This window comes from Acipenser ruthenus, chromosome 9 (assembly GCF_902713425.1).
Source record: "Acipenser ruthenus chromosome 9, fAciRut3.2 maternal haplotype, whole genome shotgun sequence".
Taxonomy (NCBI): domain Eukaryota; kingdom Metazoa; phylum Chordata; class Actinopteri; order Acipenseriformes; family Acipenseridae; genus Acipenser; species Acipenser ruthenus.
In genome coordinates this window covers 24,762,381-24,777,078 of record NC_081197.1, presented here as the reverse complement: position 1 = coordinate 24,777,078, position 14,698 = coordinate 24,762,381, and the positions used below count along the sequence as shown (strand labels likewise).

At 43.9% G+C, this 14,698-nt stretch overlaps 1 protein-coding gene across 1 annotated transcript in view; it reads right to left on the bottom strand.

Moving 5' to 3' along the window:
• LOC117406232 (dynein heavy chain domain-containing protein 1) overlaps positions 1-14,698 on the bottom strand; it is a 304,176-nt gene that overhangs the window by 44,545 nt on the left and 244,933 nt on the right. The window contains exons 32-36 of the mRNA XM_059029741.1: positions 4,785-5,235; positions 3,906-4,031; positions 3,481-3,648; positions 3,157-3,335; positions 1,845-2,822 (exon numbers count right to left, since the gene is read on the bottom strand). Coding sequence (XP_058885724.1) covers positions 1,845-2,822; positions 3,157-3,335; positions 3,481-3,648; positions 3,906-4,031; positions 4,785-5,235 — 1,902 coding nt within the window. The remainder of the gene's footprint in view (positions 1-1,844; positions 2,823-3,156; positions 3,336-3,480; positions 3,649-3,905; positions 4,032-4,784; positions 5,236-14,698) is intronic.

Genomic DNA, 14,698 nt, shown 5'->3' with positions numbered 1-14,698 from the left:
GACTTTTCAAAAACAAGGAATAGAGTCCCTAAATAGGAACTAAGGAGACGACAGGAACTCACAAGGCAAGTAAGCAGCACCCCCCTATGGCGTAACAAAGGTACTATTTATACTTGTCGAAAACAATCTTTCCATTAACAACGCTGCCGCTTCCAGCGAATAAGAACCTTGAAATGTATCTGGAACCTTGCCAGGCTTCCGTGCTGCCCAATTAAGGCGCAACACATGGTACGTTTACTGTACCATGTAGAACCAAACATTCAATTTAAGTGGCAGTGCCACAACATTATTTAAAAAAAAAAGGAAACCTTACATTTTTCAGGTCCATACAGATGAATGGAAAGAAGTTGTCCTCTGTGTCATTTAAAATCTCTATCTGCATTTATCATCATACCTCAGCCAACTGTTTCACAGGGGTTCTACCTACCCTCCATCAATGTTCATATTCCTGCAATCTCCAACATCCTGCCTGGCTGGGATCTGGAGTTGTTTGGTGGGGCTACCACCTAAGACCCCCCAAGGAAACACATCGTCCCTCAGTTGAGCCTTAGCCTGTATTCAATCATTTAGGTTACCATGGTTCGGACCCTGGCTGCAGGTAAGAAAAATGTCAACTGCACTTCTAGTGACTGATCTCAGTAGAGGGATCATAAATCCAGGGCAAAACTGTCTCTGAACAGACACATTCAAACTGGATATCATCCTGCATCAAGTTCTATTGCAGCCTTGAAGGAAACCATCTTCAGGATCCATCAAAACCCATGGGGTAAGGTATGGTTAACATAGGATCAAAACTAAAATCTGTCACACTGCTACCTGGGCCTCCTCCGAGACCTTTATTAGTGTAACAACTTGAATGTGTCTTGCTTTCAGCCTACTTTTACTCTATGTATTCTATGTCTTCCTCTACTAACTTATACTTACCACCCTCTTATCTTAAATCCTTTTGGAGGGTTCAACTTGTGTGTGAGTTCATCAATGAGGTAAGAAGACGAAGATTACCTGTAATATGGTTTCTTCGTAGGATGATGAACTCCACCCACCTATATACCACCCACTTTTCCCCTCTTTTCTTTTTGTCTTATTTTCGAAATTTGGACAGATTGGTTGTGACATGGGCTTTTATGGAGGATGGGACACAGGCTTTGGTGACGAAAAAGATTACATCAATGATTTCTGGGTAACAGATCAGTTTGTTTCCTCCTGACCAAGCAACATGGAGACATCAAATTGAGTTCAAATTGTGTGTGGAGTTCATCATCCTACGAAGAAACCATATTACAGGTAATCTTTGTCTTATCTTGAACAAGGAAGGCCTTATCCAAGAATGGGCCCAAGTTCCAGAACAATGTGCACAGCGTCAGATTACAAAGTGTTATTGTGTCTTGTGGCAGACAAACAGTACTAATCATGTTTAAACACACAGTAAGTGACTCTTTAAAAAAACTTATTCTGGCACTTAACATTGTTATTAAAATCTAATTAAATGACTTTATGAACCTTCTTTTTGGTATGCATCATTTTACTCCCCAGTAATGTTGTTGAAGCTGACACCCTAGGATCCTTCAATAAGCTGCTTGATGAGATTCTGGTAACAATAAGCTACTAACAACATAACGAGCAAGTTAGGCCAAATGGCCAGCTCTCGTTTGTAACTTTTCTTATGTTGTTAGGTTCTAAATCAAACAAAATTTTGTTTAGAAGGCTTTAGTTGGAGAGAAAATTCAGTCAAGGTAATTTACTCTTTTTCAGTCTAGATTGAGAATTGAGCACTGTAATGCTCTAGTACCATATACTGATCAAGAAACTGCTTAAAAAATGTGGTGTAAAAAGTGACTAATTACCTTATTGCCACTCGCCCTTGCCATCTGCTTAACCAAGTACAGAGGGTGTGTGGACGGGCCCATCTGTCCCTGGCCTGGCATTATAAACACAACTGGCACCGCAGCCTGGCTCAGGATCCTAGTAGATACATCCATGCACCCAGATTCTTCAACTGCCATAGCTTTGCCCAGCTGGCAGGCAGCTAAGTCATCAGCGACAGTCACAAATCTATCAGGACACAGCGTCTTCCATAGCAATGCCCTCTGGAGGGCAGAGAGATGGGCGTGTGACGGGCAAGGGACTGATCCTATCACAGTGGAAGAGGGAAGCTTGAAGTACTCCTGCCATTGGCTGGCATTGCAAAGTAGAGAGGACCCAATATCCTTGAAGGCAGGCAGATGTTCCAGAAGGGCAATTTCCCTCCAAGCATTTTCACTTAACCAGCAGGGCCATTGAGGAAGAGAAGGGAGGTTTGGGGAATTGGCTATGTCCTTCAGCCCTTTTAAAAAAACCTGCCACTCCACAATAGTGCACTCCCCATTGTGCATTATCAGTGCCACTGAGACTAACAACTGGAAGAGGCTTGCGTGGCTCTGGAATAGACATGGTCGGTAGCTGTCCAGAACCTGAGCTACTATCCTGTGGGTGATCTCTGTCAATCTGGCCATAATGGACTCTCCCCAAACCCTGCGCTCTGTCTTCACCTCACCTTGGACCATTGCCCCCTTCACTGTATCCACAAAGGGCTTCAGAGGGAAGAGGTAAAGAGGTGAGAGCTTGGACACCTCCTGCAAGGCTTGTCGCAGGGCAACCCCCAGCTTTGCCACTCTCTCATATTCCTTCAGGAGAATTGTGTGCTGTTGCATCTCCGCTGATAGCTCTTGCAGGTCCATGTGCAGGGCCTCCACCCTTTTCTTGCAGTCTTTTACATGAAGAACAAAGTTAGGGTCCTTCACGAGGGGCGTGGAGGACTGAATTATGTAATCCATCAGGGAGTCCTGCATAGAGAGAGAAATCTGGATTTTTAAGTAGTCTCCTATTTACAGTTATTTCTGTTTTTAATTATTTTCAAATGGATATTGCACTATGACCCAGAAATGTGACATTCAGAGGCAACCAGACAACTGCTTTCTGTGGTAAACTCTCACTCCAAGCTCAAGATAGATTCTCAATGGCAGCAGGGTCTTAGCACAAATCGCTTCAACCCCCCATTCCCTCTGTTCACCACAATTTTGTTTTACTCCCCAATCCCTCTGCTCCTGCTATAAAGCCAGACTACCTCCCAGTCTTCATTCCCAGTCTGTGTGCTTCAATTAATCAGCCTCCACCCACCTCTGCCTGCTGCAGACTGTCCTGTTGCTGCATTATGTCTCTCTGTATTGTCCTCCTCTTCTCCCAGATCTCTGGACACTCTGACAATACTACCTCTTTAAAGATGAGCTCTTCTAATCCTGATTGACTTAAACTGATGTCAATCACATTCACCATCTTCAAGAAGGCGGAATCCAATTCTACAAAGACAAGAAAGCAGGAAGATTGACAGCATTTACAGGTCTACAAATATTTTACATGTTTTTAGATTCCCTAATTCCAGAAAGTATTACAGTGAGCATAGTTCAGGAGTGTGGAATCAAGGAAAAGGGGGGCGGCTCTCACCTTCTGCAAGGACCCTCATTGGAAGTGCAGTGCTTAAGTATAGGCAGAAAGCTGGATGGACATTACAAGCCTCTCTAATGTAGCCTGGACATGCTTGTCTTTGAATCAACTCCTGTAGCACAAGGGAGTGTGCCCCTCTCTCGATGCTGGTCACAAGCACTGCCTGTCCTGAGAGAAGAAACAAGTAAGCAATTATAGACTACAATATTATCTGTATACAGTTATTTCCAAGGGCAAAGCTGGTTCGATTTCAACAATGTGGAAGTTTAAACTGAGAAACAGAAGTTGTGGCACATATATAGAGAACGTATGAGGCTCTGCCTGGATAGGAAGGTCAGAATAGCAATCTCCCAGGAGTTGTCAATCACATTTCCTGAGAATTGGTACAGAGCATAACATACACCAGTACACCCATGAACACCTACCTTGGTAAGCTCCTTGAAGTAGTTTCTGATCCAGGGTTGGATCATCAGCAGTGACCACCAGCAGTGTTTCTGGGAATCTCTCTTGCACGGGACTGGGGGTCTGCTGCAGAAGGTTCTGTCCCTCACCTAAAATATAGCACAGAAACAGAATTCACACTGGGAATACTTTCCTTGAACTGACTTTACTACAGTGAAGTAGATGACTAATTAGGTTGAATCAGGTTTTGATTGTTCCATCTTTGTTCCTAATGTTGCTATGCAGTCACTTTTTTAAGAATAGTTTAGATTATGATACAATTTATTCTTAATAATATCCCTAGCCAGTTTTGTGACAACTGGTCAAGCAGTTCTATAGATATCTGCTAAACTGATAAATGATGTCAGACTGACAGACAGGCTCCATTTACCCCTAGATCATAACACAATTTAAATCATGTGCTAAATGGCCTGTTTTGTGACAACTGGATAAGCGATTCTATAGCTATCTAATAGTATGCAAGTAGGGGGTAATAAAATAGTGAGCTCACACTAACATTAAAAGTGCATGGGCAGCAGTGTGGAGTAGTGGTTAGGGCTCTGGACTCTTGACTCTTGACCGGAGGGTTGTGGGTTCAATCCCCAGTGGGGGACACTGCTGTTGTACCCTTGAGCAAGGTACTTTACCTAGATTGCTCCAGTAAAAAAAAACCCAACTGTAAAAATGGGTAATTGTATGTAAAAATAATGTGATATCTGTATAATGTGAAATAATGTATAATGTGATATCTTGTAACAATTGTAAGTCGCCCTGGATAAGGGCGTCTGCTAAGAAATAAATAATAATAATAAATAAATAATAAATAATGAAGTGGGAAGTCATGTGTAAGAATAATTCCCTACCTGTCAGCACAAGGTCTGTCTTTAGGTGTAGTTTGTATCCTTCCAAAGCTGCCTCTATACAGCATTCCCCTTGCAGGTCAGAGTTGACAAGCAGAGGCCACTGTCGCACGTTGAGGTGGGTGGAGCTCCTGAGAAGTAGCTGTACGATGAGCCTGTCAGAGAGGTCTTGAGGAACATTGTCTCTCCCCCCGATCTTGGATAGGGGGATTTCCTCTCTCACTGGGATGATGGAGGCAGCAGCAGGAACATCAATCATAGGGGGCACTGCTAGGTTGAATATCTCTTGTCGGGGATCCTCAGGGTTTAGGTTGATCTCCCCTCTTCTACAAAGCTTCTTCCACTTCCACAAAAGCTCCTTCCGGACACTTGGCTTGAAAGGGCCCAGATAGGATGCAGCAGCGGCCAGGAGCAGAGCATCCCCCTGGACTGTGTAAAGGTGTTGTTCAGCTTCCTGTGGACATAGAATACAGCTTTATGTTCTCCCCAATTTTGGCATTTGTGATTTTGCAACACTAACAAAAATGTTCAAACTCAGATATATGATTTTACAATACAATTAAAACAGTTAGCTTTCAGTACACTAGCACTCAGTATCTTAAACCACCAAGTGATGCCCCAAGCATTACAGGCAGGATCACACTGTAAATAAGATGTTTGTGAGAAGAAGTGTAACAATGTGCAGTCTGGCCCTTTGATGGCCATCTAGAAGGCAACTTCTCATTGTCTGTATATACAACTGCCAATAAAAAGGATTTAGTCTTTTAGTCACAAACTAATACAGGCAAGTCAATTTTCATTATACAGTATACATTTGGCAGGAAGTTGCTGGAGCTTCTTGCAGTAATTGCAAGGAATGCATGTGAAGAAAATACACGTACAGACACATCTTTGCACAAAACAAAGCTGAGTTGTTTAATAATGGACTGGAATGTCACTGAGTCAGTATGTGATAACAACGCAATACAAAAACAAACCAGAGATAAATACTACAGACTTGACAGCATCTTAATGTCTATAGTTCCTGAATTTTGTAAATGTTTACTCTTAGCAAACTGAACGGAGGTGTTTACACACTTAAAAGGTGGCAGCGCTACTCTCAAAATTTACCAGTGTATGATTTGTGGTAACCATAATGGGGGCTATTTTGGAAAATATATAGGACCAAGCTACTCGTTCTGTATATGCTTCAGTCAAATCACAAATCTAGGAAAGTGTGTGTATACAAAACCATGTTTCAGCAGTGCCTAAGCCCAACATGGGTCCATGACAATTCGTCCCCCCGTAAATTCGTCCCCAAGACCATTCGTCCCCACGACAGTTCACCCCGCCCCCCCCCCCCCCCGACAATTCGTCCCTATTATTAGAAGTACATAATATAAGAAAAATGTGTGTGTGTACTTAAGATGTTGATTGTGTAACCACCAGAATTTTTTAATTGTTCAGTTCAACAAGCTAGTGTTGTTGATGAGTGTGTGTGTGTGGGTGTGTGTGGGTGTGTGTGGGTGGGGGGGGGGTGCTTTATGAATGTTACACTTCAGTTATTGATAATAGACTGTGAGAGCAACTCATGTCATGTTTTTACAAAATAAGAATGGCACAGGGGTAGACTGAAAACTGCACCTTTCACTATCAGCTGTCTTAGAAGTTCTGAATTGCATATGTGTCATTTTTAAAGTTTTCTTGTTTTCTTGACATGTATAGTAACAAACCAATAAAAACACAGCTAGAAGCATTCTTTTAAGACATGTGTTTACATCACTATTTCAATGTTTTGTTCAGCAAATATCAGTAGAGGAAATTACAAATAGTTTATCAGCATTTGTAAAAAGTATCGATTGGAAATGATATAAATTATACTTTAGTAAATACTGCATTTTTGGGAAAGATATGTTGTTCTATGTCATTGTATCTTTTTATTTAATTGATTAAAATGAGAATGATCTATGGTGGCCCTGAAGTGCAAATTAAAACCAAAAAAGTATTCCAAAACGTATGCCAAAAAAATAGTGTCTTCTAAAAGTAGTGTGCATTTTCTGTATGAAGCGTGCACCTTTTTAAATGCATACCAAAAAAACGAGTGTCTTTAAAAAAGTAGTGTGTGGTGTTGTTTTTTAAAGCATGCCAAGAAAAATGTGTGCCGGAAAGTTGTCAGTGCAAATTCAGGTTTAATTTTGTTTAAATTAAATTAGTAAAATTAGTTTTAAATTAGTACTTTCAGTTAATGTAATAGTCCTTCTAAATGCGTGTGGCTGTGCTGGAGTGCGGCAGAGAAGACAAGCCGACTGACCAGGGCGCTGTGGGGAGATGCACAGCTAGTCCTATTAAATCCCGCCCCCCTCTCGCGCGCCATTTCCGGATCCTGGTCGATCCAGAGGGGTTCAAGTTGAAGCTGCGACGCCATCGGAGCTGGAGAGGCATACGCAGAGTCTTCCTCCACTGAACAAGGAGAACAAGACAAACTACAAGTCAAAGAAGCATTCGGGACCGGAGAGCTGCGCAAACAACTGCGACTGCAATGCCCTCAGACACTGCAGGCTGCACTCCGATTGGTGCAGGAGTGGGAGGAGGGACAGCGGAAGCGGAATCAACAAGGAGCCGACCTGCAGTGCACCAAGCCCAGCTCAGCAAAGGGGAACCCGACAGCGGCACGTCTACACCCCCCTGGCTCCTCGAAGTCAGCTGACAGTGGACCTGCACACTGCATCCAGACACCGCAACCAGGAAGGGCCCAGCAGTACAGCTGGGGGAGTGGAGGCCAGCTCCCCCCAGAAGTAGCTGACAGAGCGCCCACAACCGACATCAACCTGTCAAGCCCAGCCGTAGTCTTGGGTTGGATGACTGTGGGGACTTTTGCCACAACCCTATGTTGATAGAAGGGGCACTGCCCCTGGCCCGGCAGAAGGCTGCGGAAAAGATCCTCAGCAAGATGCGGGAGGCTGGGTTCATCGAGCCGTCTGACAGCCTGTGTGCTGCGCTGGTCGTTAGGTCTCCAAGGATAGGAACTGGAGGTTCTGTGTGGACTACCGGCAACTGAATGAAGTGACCCACAAGGACTTACCCACTTCCCCATGAGTCTGTGGACGGTGGCTGGCTCAGCCTGGTTTAGCTCGCTGGCTATTGGCAAGTCGAACACATCCCTGGAGCCCGGACTGCCTTCTCCACTGGGCGGGGGCTGTGGCAGTTTCGAGTCATGCCATTCGGACTGCGTAATGTGCCTGCTACCTTTGAGCGACTGATGGAGAAGGCACTGAACGGGATTCCACCACATCGCTGCCTGGTGTACTTGGACGACCTACTTGTACACAGGCAAACGTTCCCTGAGGCTCTACGCTCCCTGTGGGAGGTGTTACAGCGAGTAGAGGTGGCTGGTCTGAAACTGCACCCAGACAAGTGCAGGTTCATACAGCTTCCTGGGACACCAAGTAGGAGAGGAAGGCATCCGCACTGAGCCTGACAAGATCAGTGCTGTCCATGACTGGCCCGTTCCGGCCGACCAACGGCAGCTGGAGGGTTCCTGGGGCTCACCTCCTATTACTGCCGATTTGTCACCCAGTTCGCCACCATCGCTGCGCCCTTACACCGGTTGCTGAGGAAGGAAGAGCTGTATGACAGGACTACGGCTTGTCAGAGCACCTTTGACGGCCTGCGAGCGGCACTGACTCAGGCACCTGTACTGCTTCCCCCTGATCCAACTCTCCCACTCCTACTTGACACGGATGCCAGCAATGAAGGGATCAGAGCCGTGTTGTCACAGCAGGGCGCAGATGGAGACCGGTTAGTGGCTCATTTCAATCAGTCCCTGAGCAAGACAGAGCGGTTAGTACTGCGTCACCCGACGGGAGTTGCTTGCAGTTGTGGCAGCAGTCCGCCATTTCCATCACTATCTGTGTGGTTTGCCCTTCCTTATCCACATGGATCATGCTGCGTTGTAGTGGTTGCTGTAATTTCAGGAACCAGAGGAGCAGGTGGAGCGCTGCATTGAGCAGCTACAGCCCTTCAATTACCGAATCCAGTAGTGCCGGGACTCACCACACCAACGCGGACAAGCTGTCCCGTTGCCCATGTACTGAGGAGGACTGCAGCCACTGCCACAGCGGGAGATCCATGAGGAAGAGTTGGTTGTGACTGAGCAGAGCAGGGTTAGGTTCCAAGAACAGCACCAGGCAGTGCAGGAGAGTTGGGCGACCACCGTGACCTGTAGTGAGCTGCCGTGGCCACAGCAGCAGAGGTGGCAGCAAGACCAGGATGATGACCTGCAGCCAGTGCTGCGCTGGCTGAAGGAACACCAGAGACCACTGTGGGACAGTATAGCCCTGCAGTCGCTAGCGACTAAGGCGTGTGTCACAGTGGAGCAGTAGTGGAAGGAGCCAGCAGACCGGGAGGTGAGGTAGCAGGTCGTGGTGCCACACTTCCTACAGACGACGGTAGTACACGCTTATCATGGCGCGCCGGGTTCAGGACACTTTGGGGCCACCAAAACACTCAAGCGGATCCGACAGATGTTCTACCGGGGCCGTTGCCGTTGGGGACATGGAAGATTTCTGCAGGCGCTGTGATGAATGTGTCACAAGGGACCTCTGGGCCGGTCACACGCCCTACTGCAGTTTCCAGCTGGAAAGCCCATGGGATGGATCGGGGTTGATATTCTGGGCCCCTTTCCATGGTCTGATCGGTACTGCTGGAAGGTCTCTTCTGCAAGTTTGGAGTACCACAGCAGCGGCACTCGGACCAGGGGTGCAACTTTGAGTCCCAGGTCTTTGCGGAGATGTGCCGTCAGAACCCCGGCTGAGTTACTGTTTGGCCTGCCACCCAATGCTGCAGAAGATACCCCAGGTCCTGAGTATGCAAGATGCTTGCACAACCGCACATTGGTTTGCCTGTGGCCAGTTGCAAAAGCGATACTATGACCTTCGGGTGAGGGGACAGCACTTTTCGGCTGGGAAGTTCATGTGGGTTTATAGCCCCCGTCATAAGCGAGGACGCTGCCCCGAGCTGGACAGTGCTTGAGGGGTCCTGGAACGACGGGGAGGTTGTCTATCTGGTCCAGTTGCCATCCAGGGATCGGAAGGTAGTGATCCATCGGGAACAGCTTGCCCCATATGGGGGTGGGGGGACGATGCAGGGACAACCTGGGAGCTGGACCCTCAGGCTCACCTTTGACAGCCAACAGCCTGCCACCAGAGTCCCGCTGACACCCCAGCGGCTGTCCCTTTTCATCGGCCACAACGCCATAGATGTCCGCCTCCAGGACTTTGTATGTCTCCTCGGGGACAAGAAGAACTAATGGGGGGGGGGGGGCAATATAGCGGCGGGTGCAGACCATCTTTGTCTGTGGCTGTATTGCATTCTGGAACTGTTAACTTGTGGGACTTAATTACTTGCACCATGCTACTAGGTGCTGGGACTTGGTGCTGGATCAGGCAGTCTACACAGGGGTCACCAGGGCTGGAGTGCAGCAACAGGACGTACGCCTGACTTTTAGCTATGTCCCACTTAAAAACAGAAATAAACCAGACTTAAATTTTCACCTAGTGCACCACCGGGACATGGGTGTGTCTTTGAGTCACGCCTGGGCTTAACTCCTACACCTCATAAAAAGTAGGCGTAAGGATTTCGTTTCAGGCATAGTGAAAATTTGTTTTAATAAAGTGAATACACATTCACTGGATACATACTGAGTACAGCAGTGTTATTGTGTGATATGCATGTAGAGGAAAGGGGATTGCATAGCGGTGGGGGGGGATTGCGGAGCTTTGCATCTCCGCTTAGTGAAAAACTGAGATTTGCATCGTAACTGACAAAAAGCAAGCCGCAGATGCTTAAATGTAGTGGTAGTCCTGACAGTAAAATACTGTACTGTAATGTCATTTTAATTCAAAGGCAATTACATGTAAAATAGGATTCTGCAGCCTTAAGTAAGCATAATGTGTATTACTTGTATTGTAACGCTTGAAATGTTTTTGCCTACGATTGTAAGTCGCCCTGGATAAGGGCGTCTGCTAAGAAATAAATAATAATAATAATAATAATAATAACATAATCGTGATCATATAACAAGTGGTAATCCATGAGGACATTTGTATACTGTACTTAAACTGCTGATGCGCGGAGGCATGCTTTTGCTAATTGTAATCGGCCCGCTTTTAAGAAATCAACCGCTTATAAAAATCAAATCACCCGGAACGGATGTGAGTCTTATAAACGGAGTGCACTGTAATTGGAGCAACGTATATAAAATATAAATAAAATATAAAAGTAAAAAGTTTGCTATGTTTAGTGCATAGGCATGAACGTGTGCCGAGAGACTGAAGTAATCCTTTGGACAAATATGATGACAACTAATTGTTTGAAAGGTTTCGTTTTCACCGACATGAGTTAACGGAATTAATTTATGAATTCTCCGCCGATTTACAACACAGGTCTGACAGGAATAGCGCACTTCCCCCAGCCATGCAAACTCTTATTGCCCTGGGATTTTATTCCAACAGGGCATTTCAAAGTACAGTTGGAGACATGGTAAATGTACACCGAACAACTGCCTGTCGTGCAACTCACCGGGTTCTGCTGGCACTACAGCAACGACTGCACAGGTATGTGTCGTATCCACATGAAAGAGAAACTTTCAATATAAAGCAAAAGTTTATAGTGAAATCAGGAATCCCTGGTATAACTGGCTGTATCGATGGCACGCACTTCAGAATTCAAGCCCCAGCCCAGGATGAATATTTGTACGTAAATCTGAAGGGTTATCACTCCCTAAATGCCCAGCTTGCCTGTGATGCAGATGTGACCATGTTTAACTGTGTCATGAGATGGCTCAACACACAATGCCTGCATCCTTAAAGAAAGCGCGATTTACCGGGACTTTGTGTTTGAGTTAAGGAAATTAGATGGTATCCTTCTCAGGGACATATCCACTGCAAGGATGGCTAATGATGCCAGTGTTAGTGCCCCAAACCAAAGGATGAACACTGTTACAACAATGCTCAGACAACTACACGAAACATAATTGAACGCTGTATCGGCGCGTTGAAGAGAAGGTTTCACTGCTCACACAGAGAAATAAGAATGCATCCTGAGAGAGCATGTACCGTGATCGCTGCTGTGATTGTGCATCCACAAAGGGGTCCCACTGTCTCAGGAAGATGTTCCGCAGGCTGTGGCAGCAGATGAGGGGAACATTCTGCACCTCCCTGGCGAGATCAGCGATGACATGAATGGACGCTTGGTTCGCAGTCGCATCATAACAACTTATTTTTAAATGTGACATTTACGCAGCACAATATATATAATGGGACACTATCAAGTAAACCTGTAAAGTCAAGTCCATTTTTATGTTCTTATGTTCTAAGTTAATGTATTTCATTATATATATATTTTCTTTTTAAACAGCTGAAGAAGGGCTTTTGCCCGAAACATCCTGAAAACAAAAACATTTTTAATCTTTTAATTTAATTTATGTGTATATTTTCTAAAAAAACTTTTCTTTAATATGCCTTCAATTTTGTACACTGCAATATATATATATATTTTTTATATATACAGTGGCTCTCAAAAGTATTCACCCCCCTTGGACTTCTCCACATTTTATTGTGTTACAACATGGAATTAAAATGGATTTAATTATGAGTTTTTGCCACTGATCAACACAAAAAAAGTCCATAATGTCAAAGTGAAAAATAAAATCTACAAATTGTTCTAAATTAATTACAAATATAAAACAGAAAATAATTGATTGCATAAGTATTCACCGCCTTTGCTATGACATTCAAAGCAAATCCGGAATAAGGTTCTTCAAAAGCACCAATGAGGGGTAGGATATAAGAACATTTCCAAGGCATTGAATATCCCCGGAGCACAGTAAAGTCCATTATTAAGAAATGGAGAGAATATGGCACAACTGTGGATCTGTCTAGAACAGGCCGTCTTCAAAAACTGAGTATCCGGGCAAGAAGGGCACTAGTCAGGGAGGCCACCAAAAGGCCTATGGCAACTCTAAAGGAGTTATACAGTCTTCCACAGTTGAGCTGGGAGACACTGTGCATACGGCAACAATAGCCCGGGTGCTTCACAAAACTGGCCTTTATGGGAGAGTGGGAAAAAGAAAGCCATTGTTGAAAAAACTCAGGCATGTGGGAGACTCTGAGACCAAGTGGAAGAAGATTCTATGGTCTGATGAGACCAAAATAGAGCTTTTTGGCCTCAACGCTAAGCGCTATGTTTGGCGCAAGCCTAACACCGCACATCATCCTGTGAAGATAGAGGGCAAAATGGATGCAGCAAAGTACAGAGAAATCCTGGAGGAAAACCTGTTGAAGTCTGCAAGAGACCTGGGACTTGGGAGAAGATTCTTCTTCCAGCAGGACGACCCCAAACATACAGCCAAAGCCACACTGGAGTGGCTTAAAAACAAAAAGGTCAATGTCCTGGAGTGGCCCAGTCAAAGCCTGGACCTCAATCCAATTGAGAATATGTGGAAAGAGTTGAAAATTGCTGTTCACCAAAGGTCCCCATCCAACGTGACGGAGCTTGAGCAATTTTGCAAAGAATAATGCGCAAAAATTGCAGTGTCCAGATGTGCAAAGCTGGTAGAGACTTATCCAAATAGACTCATGGCTGTAATTGCTGCCAAAGGTGCCTCTACCAAATATTGACTCAAGGGGGTGAATACTTATGCAATCAATTATTTTCTGTTTTGTATTTGTAATTAATTTAGAACAATTTGCAGATTTTATTTTTCACTTTGACATTATGGACTTTTTGTGTGTTGATCAGTGGCAAAAACTCCTAATTAAATCAATTTTGATTCCATGTTGTAACACAATAAAATGTGGAAAAGTCCAACGGGGGTGAATACTTTTGAGAGCCACTGTATATATATATATATATATATATATATATATATATATATATTATTATTATATTATAATATTATTATTATATTAGCTGGCTTTTTGAGCTAAACTATATATATATATATATATATATATATATATATATATATATATATATATATATATATATATATATACTGTATATATTGTAAAAGATTGCACCCACACGGGTTCGTTGCCCATTTAAAAACACGACCCAACACACACTGGAATGGATTTTTTCTGCGCGATTGCGCTATTTTTTTTTTAATTAACAACAACAAAACAAACAAAACAGAAACAAATACCTAACTCCGTTTTGGAGCGCTGACTACACAGGTAAGTCCCTCACTAGCTTGCAGGACGGCTAAGCCATTTACCTGTCACACAAACACAAAACCAAAATAATCAAAAGTCTAAAATGCCCTGCACTCGGTTCTAATTTTTAATCACCACCAGGTGCAGGGGATAACAAACAATAAAACAATTACAATATTGTGCATACGCACGTGTTTTTCCTGCGGGGAGGCTATTAACCCCCTCCCTGCTATTACCCATCCTCGCTGCTGTTACTATATATATATATATATATATACACACTACCGGTCAAAAGTTTTAGAACACCTCCATTTTTCCAGTTTTTATTGAAATTTACGCAGTTTAATGTCTCAATGTACTCTGAAATTAAAGCATAGAACAAATAAACAATTGGAGATAAAAAAGAAATCATGGAATCGTTTTGTTTAACAAAATTCTTCCCAACACTGTTGCTGGCAGTTTAACGCTTACCTTTGTACCATTTCAGGTTATTCACTGGACTTGAACTGCTTAAATTTCAATAAAAACTGGAAAAATGGGGGTGTTCTAAAACTTTTGACCGGTAGTGTATATATATATATATATATATATATATATATATATATATATATATATATATATATATATATATATTGTAACACGGCAGGGAGGGGGTTAAAATCCTCCCTGCATAAAACATGTACGCCTGCACATTTTTGTTAATTGTTTTATTAGTTAATTATG